This window comes from Scyliorhinus canicula, chromosome 14, assembly GCF_902713615.1.
Source record: "Scyliorhinus canicula chromosome 14, sScyCan1.1, whole genome shotgun sequence".
Lineage (NCBI taxonomy): Eukaryota > Metazoa > Chordata > Chondrichthyes > Carcharhiniformes > Scyliorhinidae > Scyliorhinus > Scyliorhinus canicula.
The window spans coordinates 20,634,576-20,656,378 of NC_052159.1; the positions used below are offsets into that span (position 1 = coordinate 20,634,576).

The window sequence follows — 21,803 nt, forward strand, 5'->3', positions numbered from 1 at the left end:
ATATTTTTACAAAACCACTACAAAAAGAAGACAACAAAAAACATAACCATAAAAAAAAGCGAATTAACAACTTAACAAAACAAGCTGGGATATCTACCCTTTACAAGTGAAAACTATCCGCAACCCATACGACCTCCCCCCATCCTGGTTTGCTGCTGCTGCTGACCGCCACGTAACGTTCCGTGAGAAAGTCAAGGAACGGTTGCCACCGCCTGGAGAACCCCAGCGTTGCCTTAAGGACCCTCTTAAGGCAAACTTTATTCTCTCCAAACTTAGAAACCCAGCCATGTCACTGACCCAAGTCTCCACACTCAGGGGTTTCGCGTCCCTCCACATTAACAAGAGCCGTCTCCGGGCTACCAAGAAGGCAAAAGCCAAGACTCCGGCATCTTTCGACTCCTGCACTCCCAGATCTTCTGACACCCCAAATATCGCTATCCCCCAACTCGGCTTTACCCGAGTGTCCAAGACCTTGGACATAGCCTTTGCAAAGCCTCGCCAGAATTCTTTAACTGCCGGGCAAGCCCAAAACATATGGACATGGTTTGCTGGGCTCCCTGAACACCTCACACACCTGTCCTCCACCCCAAAGAACTTGCTCATTCTTGCCACTGTCATATGCGCCCTGTGTACCACCTTAAACTGAATCAGGCAAAGCCTGGCACAAGATGAGGAGGAATTGACCTGACCCAGGGCGTCTGCCCACAGGCCCTCATCCCACTTGCCTTTCAGCTCCTCCGCCGAGACCTTCTCCGCCTCCTGCAGCTCCTGGTATATGTCTGATAGCTTTCCGTCCCCTGCCCACATGCCCGAGACCACCCTGTCCTGTATCCTACAGGCAGGTAGCAGCGGAAATTCCACCACCTGCTTCTTCACAAAAGCATGGACCTGCAGGTAACGAAAGATATTCCCTGGGGGCAACCCAAATTTCTCTTCCAGCGCCCTCAGGCTAGCAAAAGTCCCATCAATAAACAAGTCCCCCATCCTTTTGATACCCACTCTGTGCTGGCTTAGAAACCCCCCGTCTATTCTACCTGGAGCGAACCTGTGGTTGTTTCGTATCGGGGTCCAGACTGAGGCCCCTACCTCCCTACTGTGCCTTCTCCGCTGACCCCAGATCCTCAATGTCGCCATTGTCGCCAGCACGGTAGCATGGTGGTTAGCATAAATGCTTCACAGCTCCAGGGTCCCAGGTTCGTTTCCCGGCTGGGTCACTGTCTGCGTGGAGTCTGCACGTCCTCCCAGTGTGTGCGTGGGTTTTCTCCGGGTGCTCCGGTTTCCTCCCACAGTCCAAAGATGTGCGGGTTAGGTGGATTGGCCATGCTACATTGCCCGTAGTGTCCTAAAAAGTAAGGCTAAGGGGGGATTGTTGGGTTACGGGTATAGGGTGGATACGTGGGTTTGAGTGGGATGATCATTGCTCGGCACAACATCGAGGCTGAAGGGCCTGTTCTGTGCTGTACTATGTTCTATCACCACCGGACTCGTGGTATACCGTGCCGGCTGGAGCGGCTGGTGCCGTTATCAGTGCCCCAAGCTAGTATCCCTGCAAGACGCCGCCTCCAGCCATTTCCACCACACACACCCCCCCCCACCCACTTCCGGATCATGGATATATTCGCTGCCCAATAATAGCTGCAGAAGTTCGGCAGCGCCAGCCCCCCTCACCCTGACTGCGCTCCAAGAACAGTCTCTTAACTTGCGGGGTCTTGTTTGCCCACACAAATCCCGTGATAATCCTGTTTACCCGCTTGAAGAAGGACTTGGGGATGAGGATGGGATGGCACTGGAAGAGAGATGACGGGAGGACCGTCATCTTCACAGACTGCACCCTGCCTGCCAGGGAAAGCGGTAGCATGTCCCACCTCTTAAAGTCCTCCTCCATGTGACCCACCAGCCGCGTGCAGGGCATCCCAACTCTTAGCCATCCGTATGCCCAGGTAGCGAAAGCTCCTCTTCACCCTCTTAAGCGGTAGCTCTCCCAGTCTCTTTTCCTGGCCCCTCGCATGTATCACAAAGAGCTCGCTTTTCCCGACATTCAACTTGTACCCCGAAAACTTTAAGGATCTGCATGACCTCCCCCATCCCCTCCACCGGATCTGAACTATACAGAGCAGGTCATCCGCAGAGAGTGAAATACGATGCTCCCCCCCCCCCCCCCCCCCCCCCCCCCCCCCCCACCCGAACCAGCCCCTTCCGGTTTCTAGACCTCCTCAGCGCCATGGCCAGCGGCTCGATTGCCAGGGGAAACAGCAGGGGGACAGGGGGCACCCTTGCCTCGATGCAGCCTAAAGTACTCCGACCGCAGCCGGTTCGTAGACACACTCGCTGCAGGGGCCTGATACAATAATTTGACACACCCTTTGAATTCCTCGCCAAATCCAAATCTGCCTAACACTTCCCACAGCTACTCCTACTCCATCCGATCGAAGGCTTTTTCCGCGTCCATTGCAGCCACCACATCCGTATCCCCTCCTTCAGAGGGCATCATGATCACATTCAGGAGCCTCCACACATTCGTGTTCAGCTGCCTGCCCTTCACAAACCCCTTCTGATCCTCATTAATCACTCCCGGGACACAGCCCTCAATTCTGGTGGCCAGGATCTTGGCCAACAGTTTGGCGTCTACATTATGGAGCGATATCGGCGTGTAGGAGCCACATTGCAACGGGTCCTTATCTCGATTAAGGATGAGCGAGATCAAGGCCTGCGCCATCATCTTAGCCTCGTTGATGCTTCTCAGCAATAACGGGCTCAACAGCTCTGAGAATTTCCTATAGAATTCTACGGGATATCCGTCCGGTCCCGGGGCCTTGCCCGACTGCATACCCTCCAAACCCTTAACCAATTTCTCCATCTCAATCGGGGCCCCCAATCCCTCTACCAGCCCCTCCTCCACCTTTGGGAATCTCAGTTGGTCCAAGAATTGCTTCATCCACCCCCCCTCCCCCCCGGGGGTTCGGACTCATACAGTTTACCATAAAAGTCCTTGAAGACCTCATTGATCCTTACGAGGTCAGTACCGTGCTACCCCCCCCCTGTCCCTAATTCCCCTGGCCGCCTCCCTCTTCTGTAGTTGGTGCGTCAGCATCCTGCTTTCCTTCTCCCCATACTCGTACACCGTTCCTTGTACCTTCCTCAACTGAGCCTCTGTCTTCCCTGTGGTAAGCATCAAACTCTGCCTGCAGGCTCCGGCGCTCTTTTAGCAGCCCCTCCTCAGGGGACTCCGCATAACTCCTGTCCACCCTGAGTATCTCCCCCACCAACCTCTGCATCCTATCCCTCTTCTCTCTGTGGGCCCTGATAGAGATTAGGTCCCCCCTGATAACTGCCTTCAGCACCTCCCAGACCGCACTCGGAGACCTCCCCTGTATCGTTGGTCGCCACATAGCTTTGGATACTCCTCCGAATCCACCCACAGACCTCCTCGTCCGCCAATATTCCTATGTCCAGTCTCCACAGAGGGTGTTGGCCTCTCTCCGCCCCCAGCCTCAACTCCACCCAGTGCGGGGCATGGTCTGAGAACGCAATGGCTGAGTGCTCTACCCCCTCCACTCTCGGGATTAGCGCCCTGCTTACCATGAAAAAAATCAATCTGCGGGTACACCTTGTGGACATGGGAGAAGAAAGAAAACTCCTTCGTCCTTGGCCGAGCGAGCAAATCTCCACGGGTCCATTCTCTCTTCCCTTCCCCCCCCCCCCCCCCCCCCAAAATCCGGAATCCTACTCAACATCCGCTTCATAAACCCTGCATCGTCCCAGTTCGGGACATACACGTTCACTAACACCACCCGGGCCCCCTGCAACCTGCCTCTCGCCATAATATATCTACCCCCTTTATCCGCCACAATACCCCCCGCCTCAAATGCCACCCACTTGCTCACCAAGATTGCGACCCCCCTGGTCTTCGCATCCAACCGAGTGGAAGACCTGCCCCACCCATCCCTTCCTCAGCCTGGTTTGGTCAGCGAGCATCAGATGCGTCTCTTGTAGCATGGCTACGTCTGCCTTTAGCCCCCTTAAGTGCGAAAACACACGGGCCCTCTTGACCGGCCCATTCAGGCCCCTCACGTTACACATGATCAGCCAGGTCAGGGGGTTAGTTACCCCCCCCTGCCGACTAGCCATCCACTTTTTTAGGCCAGCCACGTTCCCGCGTCTCCTGCACACTCCAGCCCCCCAGCCGGAGGTTCCCCGTCCCGACTCTCCCTTTCACTCCGAAAATTGATTCCCCGTCAGTCAGCAAAGCAGCATCCCAGCCCCCCCCCCCCCACCCAAGTCAAGCGTCCACCTAACCTAACCCCCCCCCCCCCCCCCCCGTTGCACTCCCGCAAGTCAGCTGACTCACGCTGACCCCGGCCGCTCCTGCCTCTGCCTCCAATTCCACTGTTGGCTCCCTCTACGGGTCTCCAATTCCCCCCCCCCCCCGCCCAGCTAAATGAGGGAGAGAGAGTTCCCCCCCTCCTTCTCGTGTGTAAAGAGAAAAAACGAAACTCTCTCAAACAAACAAAGGGTGCTATCCCCAACGTTGAGCGACTAAACTGCTCTCGTTATCTGGCCCGACCCCATCACCTGCGACGCAGCTCTACACCAACTGCGACCCGGCCCAGTACCTCGAGGGCACAGGACAAAGTGGCAACAAAAAAAGAAACATGGGGGGAAAAACTAACATAACACCCCCCCCCCCCACCGGGATGCCCAAACAACATACTGCAGTCCATTAGTTTGAGTCCAGCTTCTCGTTCTTAATAATAAGTCCAGGTCTCATCCGGCGTATTGAAATAATGATGCCGGTCCTGGTACATAACCCACAGCCTTGCCGGTTGTAGCAGCCCGAACTTCACCCCTTCACTGTGGAGGACCGCCTTGGCCCGGTTGAATTCCGCACGCCTCTTGGCCAGCTCTGCACCCAGTCCTGGTAAATACGGATCTCTGTGTTCTCCCACTTGCTGCTTCGTTCCTTCTTTGCCCATCGCAGGACACACTCCTTATCGGTGAAGCGGTGGAATCTTATCACCATAGCTCTCGGCGGCTCGTTCGCCCTAGGCCTCCTTGCCAGGACTCTGTACGCCCCATCCAGTTCCAGGGGCCGCGGGAAGGCCCCCTCGCCCATCAGCGTTCCCAGCATCATGGTCACATACGCACCAGCATTCGACCCCTCCACGCCTTCAGGGAGACCCAGAATCCGCAGGTTCTGCCTCCTTGACCTATTTTCAAGGTCTTCCAGCTTCTCCTGCCATCTTTTGTGCAGAGCCTCGTGCGCCTCCACTCTAACCGCCAGGCCCAAAATCTCATTCTCGTTGTCAGAGGCCTTTTGCTGCACCTCCTTAATCGCCATCCCCTGCATCTTCTGGGTCTCCACCAACCTTTCAATAGAAGCCTTCACAGGGGCCAACATCTCTGCCTTTAACTCGGCGAAGCAGCTTCTGAGAAACTCCTGCTGCTCCCGTGATCACTGGGCCCACGCTGCCTGATCCCCGCCGGCCGCCATCTTGTTTTTTCGCGCCCGTTCTCCTCTCTTCGCCAAAGCCGCTTTTTTGACCGCCCCACTCCTGGTCCTCTCCATACAGCGCTGGGGGACCCTCACTGTTTCCTTCCCACACCGGGAATCGTCGTCCAATTGCCGCTGGAGCTCCGTAAAATGGCCCAAAAGTCCGTTGTTGGCGGGAGCTGCCGACTGTGCGACCTACCTAGGCATAGCCGCAACCGGAAGTCCGCACTTGGTTAGTTTCTAAATATTCCTTTCCATAAAAGTAAATTCCAAGTCTTTGAATCAGTGCCCTCTTTGCTATCAAGAAAGCAGTATTATTTAACATTCGTTCAGAAAGGGATTATTATTCATGGCTACAGAGGAACAGTCAGAGACAGACTACGGAATTTATGTAGGGTTGGAGAAGCAGAGCAAATAAGAATATTAATTTGTAATTTCACTCTTCAGACGGCATATTAAATTGATCTGACAGATTTATCTGTCAGAACACACTCAGTGAATCACTTTACAAAATATTTACAAATGCAACAGGCCACTTATCCCATTTTACATCCAACTGGATTTAACCCTGAAGTATTTTTGCTGTTTGATATTTCCCCCCACCCTCCCCACAAGTTCATCTATAGTTAGTGCAACACCACTGATCGAGTAGCTACCTGCTTTGTTCAGTTTGCCTTACTTTGTACAGTCATTTGTCTATATTAAACTCAAGTTGCCATTGCTCTGCCCACGCACATAGTTTGCATGAAGTCCAGGTCATTCTGCAATTCCTCACTGCATCTTCAATTTCACTGTTCAATTGCTAACTTATCAAGTTGCGTTGGATTAGAGTACAAGTTATAAAAGTTAGAAATAACTAGGCAAATTATGATCAGTTTGGGGGGGGGGGGGGGTATACCACTCAGTACTTTCCCCAACTCCAAAGTTATGCCTCTAACGAGTACCCATCACTGCCTACAGCCTAAACTTCAGAATGTTGTGGTTAAGATTTCTAAAGCACATCTCATTTTTCCATTTCAGCTTTCCCTGGGTCACATGCATTTTCTGACCAACAAGCTCACTGCTGCTGTGCTGGTATCTTGCTCTGAGCAAAACAATTTCTGGCTAAACACAACATGATCAAGAAACCAACAGGAAGACATCAATTTCCAATGTCCACTCAACTCTTCAGTACAAAAAACTGTATTTACAGTTTTGACCCATTGGGTGTCAGGTACCTGTAACAATGAATGAAAAACAACTGTTACCTAACACATGGATCTGGAATGGTTTCTGGACTGGCTGGAACCTGAACTCCTTTCTCCCACTCCTGCTTCCACTGATCAGCCAAGAGATAATATTCATCCTGGTTCACATGGTGCGAGTCTGGAATCTTCATGGCACTGATGAGATCTTTCCGGAACACCTACAAAAGCAAGCCTAAATATTTAAATGAACATTTAAAGAAGTTGCCACAATGTGTTGAGGTGATAATGCACTGTGCTGGTCCAATTCCATCGTTCCTCACATGGCTAGTCAATATGAGCAATACGAGAGCTTCATCCAAGGTGGTTCTTGTGCACCATCTAGCGATTAAATGCATAGCAGAATAAGCAGATGCTTATTGGGATAGATCACTCACCATTTCAGCCAGAGAGAATATAAAAGCCAGAGGAAGATAAATGTGCCTATGCATAACCTTTACACTTTTCCTAAAAAAAACCTCAAGAATGAACTGAAACCCTTTGCCAATATACTTTTAAATGCTCAATGATTTAGATTTATTGTATACGTGTTGCGAGGTACACTGAAAAGTATTGTTCTGCGTACAGTCCAGGCAGATCGTTCCATACATGAAAAACATAGGACATACGACAAATACACGATGTAAATACACAGACATCGGGCGAAGCACATGGAGAATAGTGCTACCACAGTAAAGAAGATGCGTAAAGAGATCAGTTCAGTCCATTGGAGAGCCATAGAGGAGTCTGGTAACAGCGGGGAAGAAGCTGTTTTTGAATCTGTTAGTGCGTGTTCTCAGGCTTTTATATCTTCTGCCCGATGGAGGAGGTTGGAAGAGAGAATAATCCGGGTAGGAGGGGGTCTTTGATTATGCTGCCTGCTTTCCCAAGACAGCAGGAAGTGTAGATCGAGTCACTGGATGGGAGGCAGGTTTGAGAGATGGACTGGGCTGTGTTCACAACTCTCTGTAGGGGCTGGTTTAGCACACTGGGCTAAACAGCTGGCTTGTAATGTTACCAGGCCAGCAGCCCGGGCTCAATTCTTGTACCGGCCTTCCCGAACAGGTGCCGGAATGTGGCAACTAGGGGCTTTTCACAGTAACATCATTGAAGCATACTTATGACAATAAGCAATTATTATTATTATTAGTTTCTTAAGTCTTTGGCAGAGCAGATGCCATACCAAGCTGTGATGCAGCCAGATAGGATGCTTTCTATGGTGTAGCTGTAAAAATTGTGGACATGCCGAATTTCCTTAGTTTCCTGATGACACATGCGGCTGTTGTGCTTCCTTGGTTGCAGTGTCGACGCAAGTGGATCAAGACAGATTGTTAGTGATGTGTACACCCAGAAATTTGAAGCTGTCAACCATCTCCACCTCTATCAGGGTGTGTACAACACTTCGCTTCCTAAAGTCAATGACCAGCTCCTTAGTTCTGCCGACATTGAGGGAGACACTGTCGTCATTACACCATGCTACTAGGTTCTCTATCTCCCTCCTGTACTCTGACTCCTTGCTATTAGAGATCCGACCCACAACGGTCGTGTCATCAGCAAACTTGTGGAGTTGGAGCTGACTTTTGCCACACAGTCAATAAGGAGTATATTAGGGGGCTAAGTACACAGCCTGGCGGGAATGCCATGTTATGTTTTCTGAAGGTGTCTAATGTTGACTATGCCAACATCAGATTCAGATTTAAGAAACCTGACTGGTTTTCATTCACTAATCTTTGATTTTGTTAAATTCTCCAGTGAGAACAACACGCGAGAAGCCGGCCTGATGAACTTCAAGGAGATCTCAATTAACAGAATTCAATTTTATCGAATATATATTTGCTATTAAGGTTTAGGGGCAAATCAGTTCACTCTCCCTATAAAACAGTGATCCAGTTGGAAAAGGGAGATGGTCATCCAAACCCTTGGGCCTGTGCTACCATTTAATTAGATCATTGCTGATGTAGAATTGAACTTATATTTTCCCACCCATGTGTTCCTTAACCCTGCCTGCCCGTAGCTAACAAAATCTCTCAATCTTGAAAGCTAAAATTACCGGAGTAACCTCAGTCTTTTTAGGAAGCCTGCGGTGAGGAGTGAGAGGGCGGAAGAATGTTCCAAAATTCTATTGCGCTGTATGTGAAAAGGTGCTTCCTGATTTTGCTGCTGAATTGCTTGGTTCTAATTTCAAAACCTTGTCCCTTTGATCTTGATTTTCCCCCACCTGAAGAATGATTTTTCTGGATCGTCTCAGTGAAATCCTTCTAGCATTCAAAACATCTTGGACCAGATCACCATATCTCCTAACCTAAATGCAATTCAAGCAAAGCTTATGAAACAGGTTCACAATTTAATCCAGTAAGTCATGGTACCATTCTTGTGAATCTGCTGTCCACCACCGCTTCAAATAGGAATCACAAGATTCAGTTGTTTATACATTGTTTGCATGCACAGCTCTCAGCAGGGAATTTACCCAATTTAGAATTTTCTTTGCAAGAAAAATTATAGATCTTTAAATCTCTGGCTTTTGTGGCATGAAAGAAAAAATTCTGCAAGCTCCAGAAGACATCAGATGATAAAATCTTTATTATTCTAAGTATATTGGAGCTTGCGCATGAAAAGCTAGCCTCCCAAAGATACAGGGAAAGCATGTACTCGAGGAAGAGATTGTTGGGGCTCAAAGTTTAAAAGATAAATAAATTTTGTGTTCCCAATTATTTTTTTCCCCCCAATTAAGGGGCAATTTAGTGTGGGCAATTAACCTGCCCTGTACATCTTTGGGTTGTGGGGGTGAGACCCATGCAGACACGGGGAGAATGTGCAAACTCCACACAGTGACCCGGGGCCAAGATTGAACCTGGGTCCTCAGCGCCGTGAGGCAGCAGTGCTAACCACTGCTTCACTGTGCCACCCTGGGGCTCGATGTTTAATCTAACATGCATACACATGGAATTATTTTCAAAACTTCATGATCTACTTGTCATGCAATGAAAAACAAAGTTTTTTTTTCAGCTTTACAAATTAAGAGTTTATAATCTTATTATGTACCAACCTCAGCAAGCTTCTTCTTCCCACGTACCGAGGCATGCCGGTCACTCCTGTACTTTGAATGGGAGGACAATGACGTTGAAGGACCTATGCAGGAAGTTACAATACTCAACATTGAGAACATAACATAAAGCCAAGATTAAGACACAAGAGATCACACAATTAAAGATCTAATTAAAATATGTTGCAAAAACAAGATACATCAACAGAGGACTAAGACTAAAAGGTACCTTGGGAAACGTTATCAAATACAAATTAGGAGAATCAGTTCCTCATTCACAATATATGCTCTTCAGTGAGGGGCCTACCACTCTTTCCCGGTCTGGGATCATTTTGACTCCAGTCCAATCTGTGACTGACTTATTTAGGCATTCATACACATTGCAGAGTTTGCATTTCAATAATCTGGGGTAATTCATCTGCAGGAAACTTTGGCGACAGTGATGTGTCTTTTCTCAAATGTGTCTCCTCCAACAGATCACCATAGAGATCCCCATGGACAGCTCAATCACAGAATTTTAGCTTGGAAGGCTGAAGTACAATATGACAAAAGCCTCCTTTCTTTTGAAAATGTTTCTCTCCGACGACATTTTTATCCTTTGCACCTTTTTCAAATAATTGGCAGTTCACAGGAGCTTTCTGAAATACAATACACCATAACCTCCACAGAGTGGCAATCAGCAGAGGATTGCCACTTTGCGCTAAAGTTCTGAGGTGCCTATCTCACCCAACCTTCCTGACTCAAGGCAGGTGAAATTCAGACAGTATTAGCTGCCGTAAAGCAGGTGAGTTTAAATGTCTCATTGAAAATAATAGGCCAGGGAGAAGGTAAAGTCTAATAAGAACATAAGAACTAGGAGCAGGAGTAGGCCATCTGGCCCCTCGAGTCTGCTCCGCCATTCAATGAGATCATGGCTGATCTTTTGTGGACTCAGCTCCACTTTCCGGCCCGAACACCATAACCCTAAATCCCTTTATTCTTCAAAAAACCATCTATCTTTACCTTAAAAACATGTAATGAAGGAGCCTCAACTGCTTCACTGGGCAAGGAATTCCATAGATTCACAACCCTTTGGGTGAAGAAGTTCCTCCTAAACTCAGTCCTAAATCTACTTCCCTTATTTTGAGGCTATGTCCCCTAGTTCTGCTTCCACCCGCCAGTGGAAACAACCTGCCCTCATCTATCCTATCAATTCCCTTCAAAATTTTAAATGTTTCTATAAGATCCCCCCTCATCCTTCTAAATTCCAATGAGTACAGTCCCAGTCTACTCAACCTCTCCTCATAATCCAACCCCTTCAGCTCTGGGATTAACCTAGTGAATCTCCTCTGCACACCCTCCAGTGCCAGTACGTCCTTTCTCAAGTAAGGAGACCAAAACTGAACATAATACTCCAGGTGTGGCCTCACTAACACCTTATACAATTGCAACATAACCTCCCTAGTCTTAAACTCCATCCCTCTAGCAATGAAGGACAACATTCCATTTGCCTTCTTAATCACCTGTTGCACCTGTAAACCAACCTTCTGTGACTCATGCACTAGCACACCCAAGTCTCTCTGCACAGCGGCATGCTTTAATATTTTATCTTTTAAATAATAATCCCGTTTGCTGTTATTCCTACCAAAATGGATAACCTCACATTTGTCAACATTGTATTCCATCTGCCAGACCCTAGCCCATTCACTTAACCTATCCAAATCCCTCTGCAGACTTCCAGTATCCTCTGCACTTTTCGCTTTACCACTCATCTTAGTGTCATCTGCAAACTTGGACACATTGCCCTTGGTCCCCAACTCCAAATTATCTATGTAAATTGTGAACAATGTAAGCGAATGGGATGTGGAAGGTGAGGCGATGGGATGGGGGAGCGGGGGGTGTTTTGGACATCTGGCCAGAGGGTTAGGGGTCAGGATATCCCATGCGAGGCCTGGGTCTTTAAAAATGGTTATGCCAAAGATAGAAGTGCTTTTAATTCTTCTAACTCTTTCAGGGTAACTATTAGCACATCGCTGGCAGAACCATCCAAAGTTAGCAGTTTAAATTGCTTTGTTGAATGGTTCCCAGCCTAGCTCAGCAGAGGAAGTCAGCACTTCTGGATAACTGCGGTGTAATTTAAATTTTTTAAAATATAAATTAGGAGTCCCTTATTCGTTTTTTTCCCAATTAAGGGGCAATTTAGCGTGGCCAATTCACCTACCCTGCACACCTTTGGGTTTGTGGAGGTGAGACCCATGCAGACACGGCGAGAATGTGCAAACTCCACACGGACAGTGACCTGGGGCCAGCATCGAACCCGGGTCCTCGGCGTTTTGAGGCAGCAGTGCTAACCCTGCCCCACCATGCCATCCCACAATTGCCGTGTAAACCCTTACCTGGGAACCTTCGAAAGGATTTTTCCAGTGCATCTTTGGGTTACCCCTAAATCCGACGTGAGGGAACTAGGAAGTTATACGCCATTGTCTGAGCAGTATTGCTGCAATTGCAGAGAAGTGACGTTTCAGAAAGTAACATTTCCACTTTCATATAACCACCTATCGCTTGCATGGAAGTCAATAAGTGCTAAACTCAGGCTGTGAAATAAGGATTCACTTGCTAGGTGAATCAAAATAAATATCCCAACTTGCATCATGCAGTTCTCTGATATAGAAAATATTAAATCAACATCTAGAGGTCTTGGGCAAACAGATGGCCACAAGGATACACTTGGGTGGAAGGGGTAAAATACCATTTTACTTACTCTCATTGTCTGAACTGTCACTGCTGCTCAAATGTCTGTTGCGTTTCATCCTGTCATGCCCTTTAAGGAAAGGAAAGAGGTTCAGTTTCCAATTCTGATTTAATCCCACACGAGTAGATATTCAAATATGCAAATCTGACTTACCATAAATTCTAGGTATAAGCACATATTAATTCAATATTGCAGATCGAGTGCTGAATCTATCACCCACACTAGTTAGCGCTACAAAAGGGAAAAGAAATAAAATTGATTAATCTAACAGTAAACATTTTACATCTTTAAAGTTTCAAAATGTACACATGTACTTCATGGATTGTTGCGACTCAGTTAAAATTGCCATTGCATTTTGCATCGTCCAATAATGAAACAATGCCTCGGCTCATCTGATAGCCTTGCAGGAGAAAAATACAACCCAGTACTAATCAGGACATCTCTGGTTCAATATTCAATTCTGTATTTACTCAGTGCTGAGCTGGAGAAATGGGTGGGTGCAAAATTTCTCTCTAAACATCTGGGCTGGCAAACGCAAGCAGTAAAAGCCAGCAACCAGGATTCCTAATCATTATCTAGTCATCTGTGCTAGAAAATTCACAGATGGGCACACCAAGTGAGAACAGAATTAAGGGTAAGGTACAGTTGTGATACCATCCGTGAAGTGCCTTTAAAACAAATTCAGCTCAGAATAAATAAATAAATAAATAAATCTTACACAAATTTACCAAAAGCCAAATTTGCACAATACCTGCTTCCCTTGGGTATAAATCTCACTCCGTGAATACTACCAATTTCCAAATCTGTTACATCTGTCTCCCTGCAAATTCAATATTAAATATTGCAGTCACTAAGGTTTTGCTGTATAAAGCCTAATTAAACTCAATTTAGACAAAATGCTGAAAGGTTAAATGCCTGGACAACAGTCAGACTAGGCTGATAAGTGACAAGTAACATTTGCATTACACAAATGCCAGACAATGACCATCTCCAACAAGAGAGAATCTACCCATCGCCCCTTGACATTCTATGCATTGCCATCACTGACTCCCCATCAATCAACATCCTGGGGGTTACCATTGACCAGAAACTGAACTGGGCCAGCCATATAAAAGCTGTGGCTACAATTAACAGGTCAGAGGCTGAGAATTCTGCAGTGAGTAACTCACCTCCCAACTCCCAAAGCCTCTCTCCACCATCTACAAGTCAAAGGTCAGGAGTGTGATGGAATGCTCTCCACTTGCCTGGATGAGCGCAGTTTCAACAACACTCAAGAAGCTCAAAGCAGCCTGCAAGATTGGCAGCCCATTCACCAACAGTGGCAAAGGTGTGCACTATCGACAATATGCACTGCAGCAACTCACCAAGGTTCCTTTGACAGCACTTCCCAAACCCACGACTCTAACACCTAGCAGGACAAGGGAAGCAATTGCATGGGAACACCACCACCTAAAAGTTCTCCTCCAAGGCACGTACCATCCTGTAGTATAATTATAGCATCATTGCTTCATTGTCACTGGGTCAAAATCCCAGAATTTTCTCCCTGCAGCATTGTGGGTCTATCCACACATGGGCTGCAGCGGTTCAGGAATAATAATATAATCTTTATTATTGTCACAAGTAGTCTTACATTAATACTGCAATGAAGTTACTGAAATCCCCTAGACACCACATTCCAGCACCTATTCCCGCTTGGGTCACTGTCTGTGCAGAATCTGCATATTATCAGAGGGAGAATTCACCTAACAAGCACGTCTTTCGGGACTTGTGGAAGGAAACCGGAGAACCAGGAGGAATCCCAGGCAGACACGGGGAGAACATACAGACTCTGCACAGACAGCGGCCCAAGTGGGAATCGAATCTGGACCCCGGCGATTTGAAGCAACAGTGCTAACCACTGTGCTACCATGCCGCCCTCTAAAGCAACTGAGCATCATCTTCTCAAGGGCAATAAAGATATTGGCCTAGCTAGCGATGCCCATGTCCGCATGAGATCGTTTTTTTTTAATGCTCTGGATCAGATATTTTATTTCATAGAAGATTATTTTTCCAGGGACTGTAGGCTACACAAGACTTTAAAAATCACAAATTTGAAACAAGAATATTTGTTACTGAATTAAAAAGTCTACTACAGTTCCTGTGGGAAGTGAACTTCCTTATAATAATGCTGAAGAGAACACCCAAGCTGCTTACAAGAGGTATTCAGCACCGGACTTCCAGTTGCGGCTATGCGGAGCTAAGCCACACATTCGGCAGCTCCTGCTATTTAGGGACTTTTGGGCCGTTTCGAGGGCCCCAAACGGAGCTGTTTCTACGCATCCCGGTGGGGGAAGGTGCCTGGAAGAACTTGCCCCACACTATATGGTGCTCACCTGGAGTGGGAAGAAGAAAAAGGCTGCAGTAACTCCCCCAAAAAAACGGGGGAAGAAAAACAAAATGGCGGCCGGCACTCCTGCTATTTAGGGACTTTTGGGCCGTTTTGAGGGCCCCAAACGGCGCTGTTTCTACACATCCTAGTGGGGGAAGGTGCCTGGAAGAACTTGCCCCACATTATCTGGTGAAAAAGGCTGCAGTAACGCCCCCCAAAAAACGGGTGAAAAAAAAAACAAAATGGCGGCCGGCGCTCCCGCTATTTAAGGGCTTTTGGGCCGTTTTGAGGGCCCCAAACAGTGCTGTTGCTACATATCCCGGTGGGGGAAGGTGCCTGGAAGAACTTGCCCCACACTAGATGGTGAAAAAGGCTGCAGAAACGCCCCAAAAAAAACGTGGGAAGAAAAACAAAATGGCGGCCGGCGCAACACCCGAGGACTGGTGGAAGTGGGCGCAGGAGCAACAGGCCTCGCTCCTACGTTGTTTTGCTGAGCTGAAGGCTGAGCTGCTGGACTCCATGAATGTAACTGCGACCAAGCTGCTTGGGACCCAGGCGGCACAGGAGGAGTCTATTCGGGAGTTGCAGCGGCAGGCCGTTGAAAGAGAGGAGGAGGCCGTGGTCCTCGTTGGGAAAGTGGAGTTGCACGAGGCACTTCATAAAAAGTGGCAGGACCGCTTGGAGGAGCTGGACGTTCGCACGAGGCGAAAGAATCTGAGGATCCTGGGCCTGGCGGAGGGGCTGGAGGGGTCGGATCTCCCGGCGTATGTGACCACGTTGTTGAGCTCGTTGATGGGAGCAGGGTCCTTCCATTTGCCCCTGGAGCTCGAGGGAGCGCACAGAGTGATGGCCAGGAGGCCCAAGGCAGATGAGCCCCCGAGGGCGGTGCTGGTGCGGTTCCACCGATTCAGTGACCGGGAGTGTGTGCTGCGCTGGGCCAAGAAAGAGAGGAGCAGTAAATGGGAGAATTCGGTAGTGAGGATCTACCAGGACTGGAGTGCGGAAGTGGCTAAGCGGCGGGCCAGGTTCAACCGGACGAAGGCGGTGCTTCATGCTAAGCAGGTCAGGTTTGGAATGCTGCAGCCTGCGCGCCTGTGGGTGACATACAAGGACCGGCACCATTACTTCGAGTTCCCGGAGGAGGCGTGGGCCTTTGTACAGGCGGAGAAGCTGGACTTGAACTAGGGCCTGGGAACATACTTTGGCCGGCGTTGTTTCCGCTGTGGCTGTTTTGTTCCAACTGTTTCAACTTTTTCAACTTCGAAATGTGTGTTATGTATGCTGGTTTTCTTTTTGCTCTGTTTACGGGTGGGTTTGTCTGTTGGGTATGGTTGTGGGGTAGGTGGGGAGTGTTGGGGGTTTGTGTTCTATATGTTCTCTTCTGTACGGGGCTGGGGATTGAGGGGAAACTGGATTTTGGGGAACTGCGTCAGAAGGATGGGGTGTGGCATTGTGAAAGCGCGGGCTTTCCTCTGGTTTCCCGCGCTGCGGGGCAGGGGGGTGGAGCTTGCGATGGGGGAAGGGCCTCTACGGGTCTTTTTTCCCGCGCTGCAATAATGCCAAGGAGGTGTGGCAAGAGGGGGATGACCCCAAGCCGGGAGGGGATAGGTTTTGGCGGGAGCTGCCGGGGTCAGCAGAAGTCAGCTGACTCACGGAAGTACCATGGAGGGTGCGTCGCGGCTAGGAGGGGTCCTAGCCTGGGGGGGGGAGGGGGGGTGGGGGGGGATACCGGGTTGCTGCTGGAACGACTAGGAAGGAGCCGATGAGGGCCGGGGGGGAAGAGGAGAGGCGCTATCGCCATGGGGAACGGGTCGAGCGGGGTATGCTGGCCTGGGGCGAACATCTGCCAAGCTATGGCTAGTCGGCAGGGGAGGGGGGCGGGTTGCCCTCTGATCCGGCTGATTACCTGGAACGTGAGGGGGCTGAACGGGCCGGTTAAGAGAACCAGGGTGGTCTCCCATCTAAGGGGGTTGAAGGCGGACGTGGCTATGCTCCAGGAGACCCACCTGAAGGTGGCGGACCAGGTCCGTCTGAGGAAGGGGTGGGTGGGGCAGGTTTATCATTCAGGATTGGACGCAAAGAACCGGGGGGGTGGCGATTCTAGTGGGGAAGAGGGTGGCGTTTGAGGCGGCTGAGGTGGTGTCGGACAAGGAGGGCAGATATATCATGGTGAGGGGTAGGCTGCAGGGAGAGAAGGTGGTGCTGGTGAACGTATATGCCCCGAATTGGGATGATGCTGGCTTCATGAGGCGCTTGTTGGGCCGCGTCCCGGACCTGGAGGCAGGGGGCCTGATCATGGGGGGAGATTTTAACACAGTGCTGGATCCCACACTGGACCGGTCCAGTTCAAGGACGGGTAGGAGACCGGCGGCGGCCAAAGTGCTGAGGGGATACATGGACCAGATGGGAGGGGTGGATCCCTGGAGGTTTGGGAGACCGAGAGCGCGGGAGTATTCCTTTTTCTCTCACGTCCATAGGGTTTATTCCCGGATAGACTTTTTTGTCCTGAGCAGGGGGTTGATCCCGAGGGTGCAGGATGCCGAGTATTCGGCCATAGCGATTTCGGACCATGCCCCGCACTGGATTGATCTGGAGATGGGGGAGGCGCGGGACCAGCGCCCGCTCTGGCGCCTGGATGTGGGGATGCTGGCGGAGGAGGAGGTGTGTAAGAGGGTTCGGAGAAGCATTGAGGGGTATCTGGTTACCAATGATACGGGGGAGGTCCAGGTGGGGATGGTCTGGGAGGCTCTGAAAGCAGTGATCCGGGGGGAGCTGATCTCCATCCGGGCCCACAGGGAAAGGAAGGAGAGGAAGGAGAGGGAGAGACTGGTGGGAGAGCTTCTGGAGGTGGACAGGAGATATGCGGAGGCACCGGAGGAAGGGTTGCTGGGAGAACGGCGCAGGTTGCAGGCCAATTTTGACTTGCTGACCACCAGAAAGGCGGAGACACAGTGGAGGAGGGCGCAGGGTGCGGTATATGAGTATGGAGAGAAGGCGAGCAGGATGTTGGCGCATCAGCTCCGTAGGCGAGATGCGGCTAGGGAAATTGGGGGAGTGAAGGATGGGGGTGGAAATGTAGTGCAGAAGGGGACAGAAGTAAACGGGATCTTTAGGGACTTTTACGAGGGATTGTACCGGTCGGAACCTCCGAGGGGGAGAGAGGGGATGGAGAGCTTCATGAACAGGCTATGTTTCCCAAGGGTTCAAGAGAGGCTGGTTGAGGGGCTGGGGGCGCCGATAGAGTTGGAGGAGCTAGTCAGGGGGATCGGGCAAATGCAGTCAGGTAAGGCCCCGGGGCCGGACGGGTTCCCGGCAGAATTTTACAAAAAATATGCGGACCTGGTGGGTCCCCTGCTGGTGCGAACTTTCAATGAGGCGTGGGAGGGGGGGGCTTTGCCCCCGACGATGTCGCGGGCACTGATCTCTTTGATCCTAAAACGGGATAAGGACCCCTTGCAGTGCGGATCATATAGGCCTATTTCACTCCTTAACGTAGACGCTAAGTTGCTGGCGAAGATCCTGGCTACCAGGATAGAGGATTGTGTGCCAGAGGTAATTCATGAAGATCAGACAGGGTTTGTCAAGGGGCGGCAGCTCAACACGAATGTGCGGAGACTGCTCAATGTTATCATGATGCCGGCAGTGGAGGGGGAGGCGGAGATAGTGGTGGCGCTGGATGCAGAGAAGGCGTTTGATAGAGTTGAATGGGGGTACCTATGGGAGGTGCTGGAGAGGTTTGGATTTGGGGAGGGATTCATCAAATGGGTGAGGCTGCTTTACGCGGCGCCGATGGCGAGTGTAGTCACAAATGGAAGGAGATCGGAGTATTTTAGGCTTTATCGTGGGACCAGGCAGGGGTGTCCCCTGTCCCCCCTGCTCTTTGCACTGGCGATTGAACCGCTGGCCATGGCGTTGAGGGAGTCAGGGAAGTGGAGGGGTCTGGTGCGGGGGGGGGAGGAGCACCGGGTATCGCTGTATGCAGACGACCTGCTGTTATATGTGGCGGACCCAGAGGGGGGAATGCCGGGGGTGATGGAACTGTTAGCGGAATTTGGGGGCTTCTCGGGCTATAAGCTGAACTTAGGGAAGAGCGAGGTATTTGTAGTGCACCCGGGAGATCAGGAGGAGGGAATTGGGAGGCTCCCCTTCAGGCGGGCAGTGAAGAGTTTCAGGTACCTGGGGGTGCAGGTGGCCAGGAGTTGGGGGGCTCTTCATAAGCTTAACTTCACCAGACTAGTGGAACAGATGGAGGAGGAATTTAAAAGGTGGGACATGGTGCCGCTATCGCTGGCGGGCAGAGTGCAATCCGTCAAAATGACGGTTCTCCCGAGGTTCTTGTTCCTCTTCCAGTGCTTGCCCATCTTTATCCCTAGGGCCTTTTTTAAAAGAGTGACCAGCAGCATCATGGGATTTGTTTGGGCGCATGGCACCCCAAGGGTGAAGAGGGTCTTCTTGGAGCGGAGTAGGGATGGGGGGGGGCTGGCGTTGCCCAACCTCTCGGGGTATTACTGGGCGGCCAACGTGTCGATGGTGCGTAAGTGGGTGATGGAGGGGGAGGGGGCAGCATGGAAACGGATGGAGAGAGCGTCCTGTGGGGATACAAGCCTGGGGGCCCTGGTAACGGCGCCGTGGCCGCTCCCTCCCACGAGGTATACCACGAGTCCGGTGGTGGCGGCTACCCTCAAGATTTGGGGGCAGTGGAGGCGACATAGGGGAGAAGTGGGGGGCTCGATGGAGGCTCCGTTAAGGGGGAACCATAGGTTCGTCCCGGGGAACATGGATGGGGGATTTCGGGGATGGTATAGAGCGGGCATTAGACAGCTGAAGGACCTGTTTATCGACGGAAGGTTTGCGAGCCTGGGGGAGTTGGAAGAGAAATTTGGGCTCCCGCCGGGAAACATGTTTAGATATCTGCAGGTAAAGGCATTTGCTAGACGGCAGGTGGAGGGATTCCCTGCGCTCCCCGCGAAGGGGGTGAGTGACAGGGTGCTCTCGGGGGTCTGGGTCGGGGAGGGGAAGATATCCGATATCTACAAGCTTATGCAGGAGAAGGAAGAGGCGTCAGTAGAGGAGCTGAAAACGAAGTGGGAGGGGGAACTGGGGGAACAGATCGAAGACGGGACATGGGCTGATGCCCTGGAGAGGGTAAATTCTTCCTCCTCGTGTGCGCGGCTTAGCCTCATCCAATTCAAGGTGCTGCATAGGGCCCACATGACTGGGACGAGGATGAATAGGTTCTTTGGGGGTGAAGATAGGTGTGCCAGGTGCTCGGGGAGTCCAGCGAACCATGCCCATATGTTCTGGGCATGCCCGGCATTGGAGGAGTTCTGGAAGGGGGTGGCGAGGACGGTGTCAAGGGTGGTGGGATCCAGGGTCAAGCCAGGATGGGGACTCGCGATCTTTGGGGTTGGGGTAGAGCCGGGAGTGCAGGAGGCGAAAGAGGCCGGTGTGCTGGCCTTTGCGTCCCTAGTAGCCCGGCGAAGGATTTTGCTACAGTGGAAGGACGCGAGGCCCCCAAGCGTGGAGACCTGGATCAATGACATGGCGGGCTTTATTAAGCTTGAGAAGGTTAAATTCGCCCTGAGAGGATCGGTGCAAGGGTTCTTTAAACGGTGGCAACCTTTCCTCGACTTTCTGGCTCAACGATAGGGTACTGGGACAGTAGCAGCAGCAACCCGGGGGGGGGGGGGGGGGGGGGGGGGTGGGTGGGGGGGGGGGGGTGGGTGGGGGGGGGGGGGGGTGGGGTGGGTGGGGGGGGGGGGGGGGTTGGGGGGGGGGGGGGGGGGGGGGGGGGGGGGGGCGTTGATTATGTTAGCTTATTTTATTTAAATTTGATTTATCTAATTTTAATTATGGTTAAGTTCTCTTGTTTGGGGGGGGGGTGGGGGTTATGTGATACATGTGATGTTACGGTATGGGGGGAATTGTGGGTGTTATGGGGCTGTTAGTTGCATATTACTGCTTTTTGCTATACTTTTTGTTATATTTTCTGCAAAAAATTCCAATAAAAAAATTTAAAAAAAAAAAAAAGAGGTATTCAGCACCGGGCCATGTTTTCAAAGGGCTGCACAGCTGCCTATATGCAATTTTCAGGACACATTAAAAGACCCGACAAAAGAAGGCTGCAAATGAATAGATGTTCACCAACTCTGAAATGATAAAATTCAAGGAATGATGTCCATCTGTAGTTTAATAAAGGCTACATAGAGGTACACTTAAAAAAACAGAAGTAAACTAGGCTCAAAGACTAAATAATGTTCACTGCCAGTTGTTTATGGGTTTACTCACTATTCAAGCACAAATGCCAGATCACTAAACACGAGAGGGGTTAGGAAGACTGGAAGAAACCTGACATTACTCTTTTTCCAAAAAATTGCTAAAATTACCCTGGAATTATATACCAGAGGATTTGATGCACATTGTGGATCCATTTTTTAAAAAAAAGGCAACGTAATAAAATTGATGGTTATATAATTTGAGACAATACAAATAAACCTGATACGTTTATTTGTACGATCCTTAAAAACACAATCAAATGCAGCTGTAGCAGATTGGCTGGTGCACTGCAAACAATAATCACAAGTGAGCATATGGAAGTATGGGAACTCTTAAATTCTATCTAAATAGAAGACGCTGGATCATTGATTATCTTTTATTTTGATCTAGATAAGGGATCATGCAGTAAAAGTCTCGTCAATCTGTCAATTCCTGGTTTTCTTTGGGGGTAATGACAAAGGGGAAAGCAGTAAATATGGTGCACCTGGATTTCATCAAGGCCGTTGATACACTTACTCTCCAAAGGCTGGTACTGAAAATTAAAGGTAGTAAAATTCAACATTACCACACAATGGATACATAATAGAATCAAGAGGGTGAGAGGGATTGGCATGCATGCGCCTTGAGAATATTACGATTGGGGTTACATAGGTGGTTTAAGAACTCTTTTG

At 50.0% G+C, this 21,803-nt stretch overlaps 1 protein-coding gene across 1 annotated transcript in view; it reads right to left on the minus strand.

The window, feature by feature from the left end:
* jade3 (jade family PHD finger 3) overlaps positions 1-21,803 on the minus strand; it is a 76,239-nt gene that overhangs the window by 21,105 nt on the left and 33,331 nt on the right. The window contains 4 exon segments of the mRNA XM_038817914.1: positions 6,739-6,896; positions 9,761-9,843; positions 12,498-12,557; positions 12,642-12,719. Of these exon segments, the coding sequence (XP_038673842.1) occupies positions 6,739-6,896; positions 9,761-9,843; positions 12,498-12,546 (290 nt within the window). The 5' untranslated portion in view covers positions 12,547-12,557; positions 12,642-12,719.